The sequence below is a fragment of the Anolis carolinensis genome, chromosome 1 (assembly GCF_035594765.1).
Source record: "Anolis carolinensis isolate JA03-04 chromosome 1, rAnoCar3.1.pri, whole genome shotgun sequence".
Lineage (NCBI taxonomy): Eukaryota > Metazoa > Chordata > Lepidosauria > Squamata > Dactyloidae > Anolis > Anolis carolinensis.
The window spans coordinates 366,780,546-366,794,013 of NC_085841.1; the positions used below are offsets into that span (position 1 = coordinate 366,780,546).

At 41.8% G+C, this 13,468-nt stretch overlaps 1 protein-coding gene across 2 annotated transcripts in view; it reads right to left on the reverse strand.

Annotated features, from left to right (window-relative positions):
- The window catches only part of fancm (FA complementation group M), a 66,838-nt gene that overhangs the window by 32,976 nt on the left and 20,394 nt on the right, over positions 1 to 13,468 (reverse strand). For both annotated transcript variants that reach the window (XM_062968727.1, XM_062968726.1), the window contains exons 5-10: positions 7,612 to 7,743; positions 5,914 to 6,046; positions 4,227 to 4,349; positions 3,738 to 3,836; positions 1,319 to 1,500; positions 834 to 1,040 (exon numbers count right to left, since the gene is read on the reverse strand). In XM_062968727.1, coding sequence (XP_062824797.1) covers positions 834 to 1,040; positions 1,319 to 1,500; positions 3,738 to 3,836; positions 4,227 to 4,349; positions 5,914 to 6,046; positions 7,612 to 7,743 — 876 coding nt within the window. The remainder of the gene's footprint in view (positions 1 to 833; positions 1,041 to 1,318; positions 1,501 to 3,737; positions 3,837 to 4,226; positions 4,350 to 5,913; positions 6,047 to 7,611; positions 7,744 to 13,468) is intronic.

The window sequence follows — 13,468 nt, forward strand, 5'->3', positions numbered from 1 at the left end:
GGCATTGCCCCTCCTGACGTGCGACGGGAAGTTGCTGCTAACGGTGAGAGAAAAAAGGTCGAACATTGTGAAAGCCACCCACTGCATGACTATCACCCTCCTCCCACCAGACTCAAATCAAGGAAGGGCTTCATGAGAACCACCACTCCTCTTGATGTTCCTCCAGCAGCAGCAAGGGTGTCCCTCTGGGCAGCTAAACCTGGCCATTCTAACTGGATGGCCCCCCAAGAGGGTCTTCCTCCAGGGGCAAACCAAGAATGGGCAACTTGGAAGTCCCTGAACAGACTGAGAAGCGGAGTGGGCAGATCAAAAGACAACTTGGCAAGGTGGCACTACCTGGAGGAACCCTCCACCTTGTGTGACTGTGGAGCTGAACAAACAACTCAGCACATGTATGCTTGCCCACAATGCCCTGCCTCATGTACGGAGGAGGAGTTGTTTAAAGCTACAGACAATGCAGTTGCTGTTGCCCGTTTTTGGTCCAAAACTATTTAGTTGCTTGTGATTTTTTTTCTTTTTTTCTTTTTTTTAAAATTTCCATTATTTGAAATGTATTTGTTGTACAATGCTCTTGACACGAAATAAATAAAAGTGGCAATAACAAAATCCAAGTTTCTGGAGTAGAATAACTACTTTCTAAGTAAGTACCACACAATGAAACAGGGAGTAATACTTTCAAACCAGGAACAGATTCCCCTCCCAAATATTATTTTGGATACATACTCTGCATGCAAAATGACAGGAGAAAATGCTGCTAGAACACGGGCATACAGCCCAGAAAACACACAACACCCCATTATTATTATTATTATTGTTTTCCTCCTTCGTCTCACCCGCTCTTCCCGTCCTTCGGAGAGGATGACCACGATGCGCCCCTGCCGCTTGCGCCCCGTCCGTCCCATGCGCTGCACCAGGCGGATGGGGCTCTTCTGGGCGTCGAAGCAGACAATGAGGTCGACCTCCCCGATGTCCAGGCCTTCTTCTCCCACACAGGTGGAGACCAAGGTGTTGTAGCCGCCCTCGCGGAAGCGCTTCACCACCTGCAGCAGGAAGGAAGGAAGGAAAGACCGAAACACTGGCCAAATTGGCTTCGCGTAACCCTTTGTTGCGACTACCTTCAGCGCTCATCATGTGTTTCAAATGATAAGCGAGGCATTTATGTCTTTCTACTCATACCAGAGGAACAGAAACTGGAGGGGTTTGCATCCCACACAACAGAGCCTTGAAGGCAATCTGCTTCAGGGTAGACATAACAAGCAAGACTCCTGCAACCAGGAGGTGACTCTGCTGTTTGAGTGTGTGCATAGCTCGGCCTCACCTCCAGCTGCTCCTTCTGCGTGAAGCCCCTGCTGCTGCCCCCACTGCCGCTGCCCTTGCCTCTGCCCACCGAATGGCCCACGAAGGTCATGACCCTCAGGAGGGGGTGGTGCCGGCTGAGCATCTCCGCAATTTCCTGGACGCTGTCGCGGAAGGAGGAGAAGATCATCACCCGCGTCTGGCCTGTTTGGTCCAGAGGAAGGAGCAGAGCAGTTAACAAACGGCGAAAAAAGTCCAGCTCAGAACCCACCCAGAATTCCCTACTACTATACAGTGCGGAAAAGTTTGGCAATATAAGATCAAGAAGAATGTTATTTTAATTTGTTGGCTTCAAATTTGTGTACGGATTTGTATGTATTTTAGATAATGTAAGAGTAATAATAATAACAACAACAACAACTACTACTACTACTACTACTACTACTTTATTTTTGTATCCTGCCTCCATCTCCCTGAAGGGACTTGTGGCGGCTCACATGGGGACAAGCCCAACAACACAAGTTAAAACACAGGACAATCAATAAAAAACATTATAACTACATAAAACAATAAAACACACCAACAGAATTAAAAACCAGGCAATAATAATAACTAAACATTCAGAGCGAAAAATTGTGAAGAGCTCTGAATAGGGCTCCTAAGAGTCATAGGTAAAGGTAAAGGTAAAGGTTTCCCCTGACGTTAAGTCCACTCATGTCTGACTCTGGGGGTTGGTGCTCATCTCCACTTCTAAGACGAAAAGCCAGCGTTGTCCGTAGACACCTCCAAGGTCATGTGGCTATAGGCATGACTGCATGGAGCACCGTTACCTTCCCGCCGGAGCGGTACCTATTGATCTACTCACATTTGCATGTTTTCGAACTGCTAGGTTGGCAAGAGCTGGAGCTAACAGCGGCCGCTCATGCCGCTCCTGGGATTTGAACCTGGGACCTTTCGGTCTGCAAGCTCAGCAGCTCAGCGCTTTAACACATTTCGCCACCGGGCGATTAAAAATAGGGGCGGAGGAGCAATCTCAGTAATCTCTAAAACCATAAAGGGTAGGAACAGTGATAAAGTGAAATAACTGATAATAAGATGTAAGCGGGCTGAGTATCTGGTGGGACTGCTTACTCAAAAGCGCACCAGAACATCCACCTCTTTAGGTCTTTGCAAAAGGTGGACAGGATGGATGCCAGTCTGATTTCCCTGGGGAGAGAGTTCCAGAGCCGAAGGGCCACCACCGAGAAGGCCCCCTCTCTCCCTCGTCCCCACCAGTCATGCCTGAGACGGAGGCGGAAACGAGAGAAGGGCCTCCCCGGCAGATCTTAAGGCCCACGTAAGTTGGTAGGGCAGGAGGCGATTACAAAGGTAAGCAGATCCTGAACCATTTAGATATCGGATAGTTTATTTATTTCATGCCAAAAGCATTGCGTAAATAGATAAAACTGATAATAAAGGGATTGCAAGCTGCTAAATAGTTTCAGACCAAAAACGGGCAACAGTGACTGCATTGTCTGTAGCTTGAAACAGTTTTTTCTCCTTGCATGAGGCAGAGCATTGTGGGCAAGCATACAGATAATAACTTTATTTTTATACCCCGCCTCCATCTCCCCGAAGGGACCCGGGGTGGCTAACATGGGGCCAAGCCCAGATAATTACTCATGTGAGGTGGGTGAATAAAGTGCTGCATTTCATGAGATTTTTGGGGGTGGGATACACAAGACTGAGATTAAACGAAGGACACACATTTAAAGATAGGTTGTGTAGTGGTAAAAAGAGGGAATGAACGATAAGGACACGTAGTAGATTAAGTATATATTCAGGTTGGTTATATAGTCTAAGTATATATATAGTATAAGTATATACAATACTAAGTTAATTAAGTACTAGCTTACTAAGAATGGTTTGGCAATAAAAAGAAACAACCTAACAGCACACCCAAGAAGAAGCTTCAAGAAGAAAAGGAAGAGGATAACCAACTGGAAAAAAGATCCATCATAAGAACATATGATCATTAGGTTTAAAGGCAATACAAGCCCTCTTTTATGCAGAAGAAACATTGACTCCCCAAAGATTTTAGTACTTTAAGCAATGAATGTTAAGGCACTAGAGATCAAAAGCTGGATGTAATACAATATAATGTTTTAAAAGGTTTTGTACTGGTACAAATGCAGTTTTGCACCACTTTAACCACCGTGGCTCAATGTTATGGAATAATGATAGCTGTATTTCAGTGAGGCACCAGCATTATTTGGCAGAGAGGCTTAAGACCTTGTAAAACTGCAATTCCCAGGGTTCCAAGCAATAAAAGTGGCGTCGAGACGCATCAATTCTTAAGTGTCGATCAGGCATGGCCCAACTTTTACCCTCTCCCAGGTGTTTTGGACTTGAAAATGCTATGAAATGGAGTTTTAAGCATTTTAACTATGGATGGGATGTACCTGCGTTCTCATTCCAGGACTGGAAATGCTCTGTCACGACCTCTTCTAATTTCTTCAGCTTTGGGTGGCCATAAACAAATGGCTTCTTGCTTCCAGTTTCTGTAATCCCAAAGGTATTTACTTTAGATATGTATCTAAGCAGCATCTCTTTTGTCTGAGTGAAAAGAATACTTAACAAAACAATACATCCTGGTGAAAGGCAGGACAATTGTTGAAATATACTGTATATTTTTTACATATATTGTATTCCATTCAAAAGCAACTTGAGAAAGGTCTGGACCATTCATAAACGGTTAAAAAAGGAAACACATTAAAAAGCATCACCAATGCCCAACACTCAAAGATGAATCATTTCCTTTCTGCCTCTCTATTTCTGGAATATCTGACCGTATCATAATATAGTCCTCATAATGGGCAAATTGAGCAGCTGCCTGACATAATAATATAATAATAGTACTAATACACAGACTTGAACCGAAAAGAGCCAACCTGGAACTTCATTGCTGCCATTTGCGGCAGGCGCACTTGTGTCTGCAAACATGCTTTCCAGCTGACTGTACAACGTCACAAAGTCCTCGTTGCGCCCAAGTTCATTCCTGGCACGCGTCATGCCTTCAAAAGAAAAAAAAAAGATGTCATATAGCAACCTTCTACAAGCCTCCTATAATAGTTGTTTGTTATATCTATAACCAGAGATTGCTTACGATATTGTAAGTATTGGTGTGCATTTTCCCTTAACTCTATGTTGTTAGAGGTTGTGGGAGGGACTACAGACCACGTGACCCTAATCTTAGAGTAAAACTCCCATTTTAGAATGTGTTTGAATCAGAAGTCGGTTGGAGTCAGTTAAGTTAATTTGAAGTCAGTTGTGGATCGAGTCTGTTTGTGTTAGAAGTCAGGAAAGTCTGTTGATGTCCATTAGAGCAGGAGTAGAGTCAGGATCCTGCAGTGTTCAGTTGGTATAAGAGTCTGTTTGCAGCAGATGTATAGTATAGTAGTTTGAAGATTTAAGCATTATCCAGTTAACATGAAACCAAGAAGCAATGTACAGTACCTGTATTTTAAATATATGAACTTTGTAAGTAAATCAACTACGTTAACTTTGGTCTCTTGAGAGCATGATTTGAAAATATATTTTATGGAAGATGTTCTTTTCAGCAACTGAAATAACACTTCTAAAGATCTGCTATATATATTTTATGCATTGGCCTATCTTTGTTCCTAACAGTTCAAAGAGATAACCAGGTATATCAGTCTAACAACTGAAAAGCGTAAATTGTCTTGCATGAATACTCGTGGGTATTTACCACTAAGGAGAAGGTTGACTCAAGCGAGGTTTTAACTGTGTTGTTGAAAGCTTTCCTTGCAATATGGATCAGTTGAAGTAAAAGTGGACAAACCTGCTCTTTCCTGTTCTCCAAGAGTTAGCTGTCTAGATATCTGAAGAAGTCTACCTCATTACCTCTCAATATCTCTTCTCTAGTTTAGTGGATTGAATATGATTTCAACATACAGTATAGTCTCGCTTATCCAACCTCCGCTTATCCAGTGTTCTGTATTATCCAATGCAGTTTGCCTTTTAGTAGTCAAATGTTTTTGTAGCCAATGTTTTCAATACATTGCAATGTTTTGGTGCTAAATTCGAAAATACAGTAATTACTACATAACGTCACTGTGTATTGAAGTGCTTTTTTCTGTGAATTTGTTGTAAAAAATGATGTTTTTGGTGCTTAATTTGTAAAATCATAAAGTTATTTGACGTTTAATAGGCTTTTCCTTAATCCCTCCTTATTATCCAACATTTTCACTTATCCAACGTTCTGCTGGCCCGTTTATGTTGGATAAGTGAGACTCTACTGTATATATTATGCTATGTCACACTATTTTTATTGCTGGGTTATCAATGTCATTTCCTAATGGGTTCTATAATAAAAACATGGAAAAGGTAGACTGTTAGGAATTATGGGAGTTGAAATCCAAAACACCCAGAGGGCCAAAGTTTGCCCGTGCCTGTATTAACCTGACCAGCTGGAATGTGTCCCCCATGGATACGAATGGGGGTCATACTGTATCTCTGATTTTTCCTGTTCTTTTCATAGCAGTTCCCAACATTCTGGAAACACTTCTCTCCAAGCGCCTCTCTTTTGGATGGTTTGGGGAGGAGCGGAGCTTTTACCTTTCGATCCATCCATGATTCCCGTCAAGAAGATATAGAGCGAACGCATCCCCATCTGCAGCAACAGCTCATAGCCATGATACAGGCTGATGCAAAGGGCAAAGTCGCCTTCTATGGCTCCTTGCTGCTTTCCCTGCCAAAATAACAGAATCAATGGATCAGAATCAAGAAAGGAATGGCAACATGGGACTTCCAATCCACCGCAGACAAGTGACAAAAGCCAGAGAATGAGATTCCGTACCGGCAAGTGCACCACACTTAATCAAGGCCTTTGCCCAGCTCCAAGAGGTCAGTTTTAATTATTTTAATAGTTTTTAATGGTTTAAAAAGATTTTAGAATTCATTATTAATAATTCTATGTTTAATTCTATTTTAACTTTTATATGTTGTAGGATTTAAATTGCAAATTGTATTGTGTTTGGTATTGTACCACCAAGTCCCCTCAGGGAGATAGGGCAAAATATAAATAAATGATGATGATGATTGAAAGGCACTTTTGAGTCTTGTTTTGAGAAAGGAAAGTGAAGTATAAGTCAGTAAATATAACATTATATAACACGGTTTTTGTTCCTGAGTCATAAATGTCATTTCCTAATTGGTTGTATCGTTAAATTATGTTATTTTATTATTAAACTGCAAAAACTTTGTCTTTCTGGGAGGGAAACACATTTTGCTATAATTTTTCAATGAATATTTCCTAATAGCCACTTTGTGTCACCTTTGGAAGAGATAAAGTAGGGTAAAAATAAATATAATAATAATAATAATAATAATAATAATAATAATAATAGTCTCAACTAATTCAACCTAGTTCGTGGCACCCACAAAACGATTAAAGAGGAAATAACACCTTTAAACCAGTAAAATAACCTTTTTCAAATTTTGTTACATAATCATCATCGTCACCGTCATGGAAGCCACTTTAACTGCCTTGGCTCAAGGCTAAGGAATCCTGAGAGTCGTAGGCCTCCTGAGGCACCAGCCCTCTTTGGCAGTTAAAGTGCCCCCCACTTTAAAGACCTTGTAAAACTACAACTCCTGAGATCTCATTGCATTGAGCTATGGCAGTTCAAAAGGAGTAGAATTACATTAATTCAACAGTGAAGATGCACCTCTTCCCTTTTACCAGTATGACCCAAAAGCAAATACAGTATTCCAGTAAGCTGGTATCTTCCTTCACATGGATGATTTTCTTTAAATTGGCTTATGATGAATTATGCATTTTATGCATTTGTGTATATGCATTTGTGTTTTCTAAACCTTTGTATACCACTTTGAACCCCACCAATGGGAGAAAAGCGGGATAAAAATGAATTATTATTATTATTATTATTATTAATAATAATAATAAAATAAAAATAATTGCATTTTACAGGTTGCAGAGTAGTTGGATATTCCTTAGAAATAAATCTAAAAAGCTCTTATAGCATACTGGCAAGGCCACTGAGCTGTGCAGAAGAAAGTCTTGAGTTCCCATCTCATTCTATGGGATTATCCTGGGAGACGTCATAGGTCAGCCCTTACCCCTGAGCCGCCGCAGCCCCCCCCCCCTTCTCCCTGACCAAATTGTTGCACAGTTTCTGAGGAAATTATAAAGATTTGAAAAGCATGATGAAAATGGCAGGTAGCAATATTTTAAAAGTAGGGATCTGGGGAGACGGACTTGTGTAGAGAGATTGTGCTGCTGGGAATCTTTACCGTAAAGTGTGAAGCTGGGTTCTTCCGAAACTGGTCCCGGGCCAGGATGATCTGGTATTTGGTGAGAGAAGAGATGTCACGCTGGGACAAGGCCCGCAGGCTGGTCAGCCGGCCGGCAAATGCTTCCAGGACCTGCACAGAGAACAGAAGGAGCGTCAGGGACCTGAAATGCATTAGCGAGTCATCTATCAATTTCCAATTGCCTTGTTATTGATATGAATGAATCAAATAATCATTGAGTTGGAAGAGACGGCATGGGCCATCTAGGCCAACCCCCTGCCATGCAGGAAAGGCACCATCAAAGTACCCCTGACAGATGTGAATACGTTTTAATTTTATGTGATGTCTTTCAAGATATGTATTTCAAGGGTTTTATCCACTGTCTTATACCCCTCCCTCAAGCCTAGAGGAGAGGTGGAAAAGAAATAATGTTATTACTCTATGTAACACTATTTTTGTTCCTGGGTAATAAATGTCATTATTTCCTAATTGGTTCTATTATAATTCTGGTTCTATTAGACCTCTCAGTGGCTTTCGATACCATCAACCATGGTATCCTTCTGGACTGCCTCGCGGGAATGGGACTTGTGCTGTGGTGGTTCTGGTCCTTCTTAGAGGGTTGTGTCCATAAGGTGTCCAGAAGGTGGTGCTGGGAGACTCCTGCTCAAACCCATGGCCATTGTCCTTGAGGTCAAAAAAGGTTCAATTCTGCCCCCCCTTGTTGTTTAACATCTACATGAAACCATTGGGAGGGATCATCTAGAGCAAGGGTCCCCAAACTACGCCCCGTGGGCCACATGTGGCCCATCAAAGCCTTTTATCCGGCCCCCACAGCACAAAGGCAAAAGGGGGTTGGGCTAAATGGCCCAAAGGGTCTCTTCCAACCCTCTTTATTATTGTTGTTGTTGTTGTTAACATTGAGGCTAGGTGGCCATCTATCAGGGGTGCTTTGCTTGTGCATTTGGTCCACAAAGGCAGAAGGGGGTTGGGATTATTATCATCATTATCATCATCATCATCATCATCATCATCATCATCATCATTGCTCGGTGGCCAACTATAGTCCGGCCCTCCTATGGTCTGAGGGATGATGAACTGGCCCCCAGTTTTAAAAGTTTGGGGACCCCTGATCTAGAGCAGTGGTTCTAGTGGTTCATTTGGCCTACTGCTCCCTTTCCAGAAAAAAAATATTAGTGCCCTGGATTTTTTTTTTAATTTTAATAGCAATTAAACAGAAAGATATATGTACTTGTGGCCATCCCCGCTCCCCTTGATTGCTGTAGTGCCCACCAGGGGGCAGTAGCACCCACTTTGGGAATCACTGATCTAGAGTTTTGGAGTTTGATGCCATCTGTGTGCAGATGACACCCAACTCTACCACTCATTTCCACCTGATGCCAAGGATGTTTTCCTGACGCTAAACCAGTGCCTGTGATGGACTGGATGAGGGGGAACAAATTGAAATTGAATTCAGACAAGACAGAGGTCCTCCTGGTCAGTCGCAAGGCCAAACAGGATTACAGCCTGTGCTGATTCAGTTTATGCAATTACACCATTGCGTGTTGCCGTAAATTGGTGGCCTTTAATGCACTTACCACGCTTAGAAAGACTAGGGGACACCTGACCAAGATACGGAGGGGAGGGTAAGCCAGTTAATGAATTCCTTCCTTCCGCAAGAAGGCTCGCTGCATGATACCAAGGGAAGATCAATGTCACCAAGGGAAGATCAATGTTAGGTAATAATCCAAGGCAGGATTGTTATATTGATTAGCTCCCTACTCGCTCCTAGCAATTTTCATCACTCAGCCTGCTTCCAGAAAAAGAACCCCCAGAGCATCTTTTACTTTACTAAAGTCACTAATATTAATTCCGTGTAAGGTGCATCTACATTGTAGAATTAATGCTGTTGATACCACTTTAATGGCCATGGTTCAATGCTATGAGATCCCCGAGTTGCAGTTTGACAAGGTCTTGAGCCTTCTCTGCCAAAGGGTATTGGTGCCTCACTGAACTACAACTCCTAGGATCTCACTGCCCTGAGCCATGGCAGTCAAAGTGGTCTCAAACCGCATTTGTCTTAGGGCTGCCATGAGTAAGAAATTACTAGAAGACACACAATAGCAGTCATTCCAAGCTCTGCCCTTCATTCAAGGCAAGTATTGAATGTCTTTGATTCTAAAACACCCCCTCCCCATATAAACATCTTTAAAAATGGGGTGGGTCTTTTCAACACATGCTATAGTCAGTACCCAAGTTATGAACAAGAGAGGTTCTGCAGGTTTGTTCTTGAGCTGAATTTGTTTGTAAGTCAGAACGGGTACATTTTTAACTCCAGATATATCTATCTATACACATAATAAAATGTGTATGTGTGTATGTGACGGAGGTGTCCACTGATACAGACGGCCTCCCTCCTGCCTCCACAAACAGTTCTAGTTCCAACCGAGCAGGAGACACCCATGGCCCACCCTCCACAGACATGCAGGTTATAGTGAGCGCCATGAACATGGAGCCCAAACCCTGCCAGTGCCCTCCACAAAGATCATCCTGCCCCCCCACCCAAGTGAAGGCTTTCATGCGGGGACAATTTCATCCTAGATGTTCTGTTTTTCTTCCAGAATGGACATCCCAGGGTCCTTAATTTGCATGAACCCACCCACTGCCTCTCCCTTAACCCTTTCCTACCCTTTCCCATGGCACACCATTAACAGAGGAATTGATCAGCAACTGGACAAGAGGTTTGGGGAGAATTCACCATGATATACAAGAGTTGCACTTGACCTACATATAGAGAGCACTGAACCCCCCATGACCAACTGAACATACTGGAGGGATTGACTGGGACTATAAATCCCAGTCCCTACAACAAACAAATGTCAAGGCCAATTCCACCAGTACTCAAATTTGGGCATATTGAAATTGCTAAATTTGGTGCAAATCCATCAATGTTTGCATTCACAGTGCTCTCTGGATATAGGCAAACTATAATTCCTATAAATCAAGGTGAATTTCTCCCAAAGCCCTCCTGCATTTTTGTTGTTAATCAAAGAACACTCCAAACCCCACCAATGATGGAACAGGACCTAACTTGGCACACAGAACCCCCATGACAAACTGAACATACTGGAGGGATTTGACGGGACTGACCCACCATGGTGGGAGCTGTAGTTCATCCTGCAGCTGGAGAGCAGACTGAACCCCACCGATGATGCATCTGGGGTACATTTGCCCAACATGACAAACTTAAGTACTGATATGAGTTTCAGGGAGATAATCTGGCATGATGTGAGTTGTAGCACACCTATAACCTCATGCATTCTGTAAAATAAAAAATGACTTCTTCTAATGATCTGGGCAGTATGGGGTACCCAAGCTAGTGTAATATAATAGAAGATTCCCCTCACTTCCAGATGTCTCAGCCCCGTTCTTAACTGTGAGTCGTTTGCAAATCAGATGTTTGTAACTCTGGAAGTCTTTTCCTTTTCCTTGTATTGCTCTAATTTGGGCTTTTAAACCAAGTTGGAAGCCAGAAACAACTTGAAGGCAAGCAAGAACAAAGGGTGAAGACATTGATGGAGTCATCACCTGAGGCCGGCCGGCCTGCCTGCCTGCCTGCCTTCCTCCCTTCCTCCCATTCCTCCCATCCATCCCTCCCTCCCTCCCTCCCTTCCTTTCCTTCCTTCCTTCCTTCTTTTTGCCTTCCTGCCTGACTTTCCACTTAACTGTTCCTAATGCTGCCTTCTTTAATTTCCTCGTATTCCGTCTCCTGACCTAGTTCCATGGAAAGAAAACAACGCTGCCTGCTCTAATCATCTTTCAGAAAACAAGCAAAAGCAGTCCTGTAAAGTGCAGATGGCAGGATCCAATCCCCTTAATGTCTTTATAACAAATATAACCTACTTAGATATGACACGGTGACCCCCCTCACCCCAGATTCTACGGGAGCACACGACTTTATAATTTCATAGAAAAATATGTAGGTTAGCAAGTCATTTGAAACAGCCAAGTTCATCAGTCATATGTATACAAGGATGTGCATATTGACTGAGACCCAAGTGGCTCACAAACTTGAAAACAACAACAGTGAGACTGTAAATCTACAGGATATTAAAACAGAATTAAAACAACCAGTCATTTTAAATCCTTTAAAAGTAATTAAACCACTAGGCAGCACCTTTTGGCTCTCTCTTAAGAACGGTCTTCTTTAAAAGCCAGTCTGAAAAGGAAGGTTTGAGGCTGCCGCTTCTGCTTTCTGGCTTTGTCAGGGGCTGCTGTGATTTTATATGCTTTCTAATGATGCTTAACACTGTTTTGGAGTTGTAGTGGCACAGTGGGTGAACTTGTGCCAGCTGAACTGCTGACCTGAAGCTTGGGTTGCTGGTTCAAATTCGCAAGACAGGGTGAGCTCCCATCTGTCAGCTCTAGCTTGCAGAGACGTGAGAGAAGCCTCCCAGCTAACACATCTGGGCGTCCCCTGGGCAACGTCTCTGTAGACAGCCAATTCGCTCACACCAGAAGCAACTTGCAGTATGTTCTCAAGTTGCTTCTGACACAATTTAAAAAACACTGTTTTAATACTTGAATACAGTAGAGACTCACTTATCCAACACTCAATTATCCAACATTCTGGATTATTCAATGCATTTTTGTAGTCAATGTTTTCAATACATCATGATATTTTGGTGCTAAATTCATAAATACAGTAATTACTACATAACATTACTGCGTATTGAACTACTTTTTCTGCCAAATTTGTTGTATAACATGATGTTTTGGTGCTTAATTTGTAAAATCATAACCTAATTTGATGTTTAATAGGCTTCTCCTTAATCTCTCCTTATTATCCAAGATATTAGCTTATCCAACATTCTGCCGGCCTGTTTATGTTGGATAAGTGAGACTCTACTGTATCTGTCTCTGGCATTCAGAACTTGGAATAGTTACTCTGGTTGCAAAAGGTCCTATATATATATATGTATATATGCATACATATATATGCATACATACATAATTACATACATCTATATCTACCTTTGACATCCAGAGTATAGTATAGTCACTTTGGTTACAAAAGGTCCTATATGTACAGTATATCATACATACACACTTACATCTATCTATCTATTCAACATTTCTGGCATCCAGAGCTTGGAATAGTTACTCTGGTTGCAAAAGGTCCTACGTGTATATGCTTACATACACACTAACAGCTATCTATCTATTCACAATTTCTGGCGTACAGAGCTTGGAATTGTTACTCTGGTTGCAAAAGGTCCTATATATATGTATATATGCATACATATATATGCATACATACATACTTACATCTATATCTACCTCTGACATTCAGAGTTTAGTATAGTTACTCTGGTTACAAAAGGTCCTATATGAACAGTATATGCATACATACACACTTATAATAATAATAATAATAATAATAATAATAATAATAATAATAATAATAATAATTTTATTTTTGTACCCTGCCACCATCTCCCCAGAGGGACTCGGGGTGGCTCACAGATATAAAACCAGCATACAGTGATGTCAAATACAAATATCAAATACGAAAACACACAAATAAATTTAAAAGGCATTTTAAAAAAATCACAATCATTATAAAACTTTATATCAATCATTATAAAACATTATAAAATCATTATAAAGCTGGGCAAAGTGCACTGAGTGAAACCTGTAAACAAGAAGGAAGTTAAGGTGCTACAAGGTTATGGGAAGAACCTTAAACTGGGGTGAACTCTGAGGCTATGTCAAGGAGTTAACCAACAGGTACAACTGGTCAGAAGAAACCGCTAGTACAAGGGTTTAGCATACAGTGGGTGGTACTTACATCTATCTA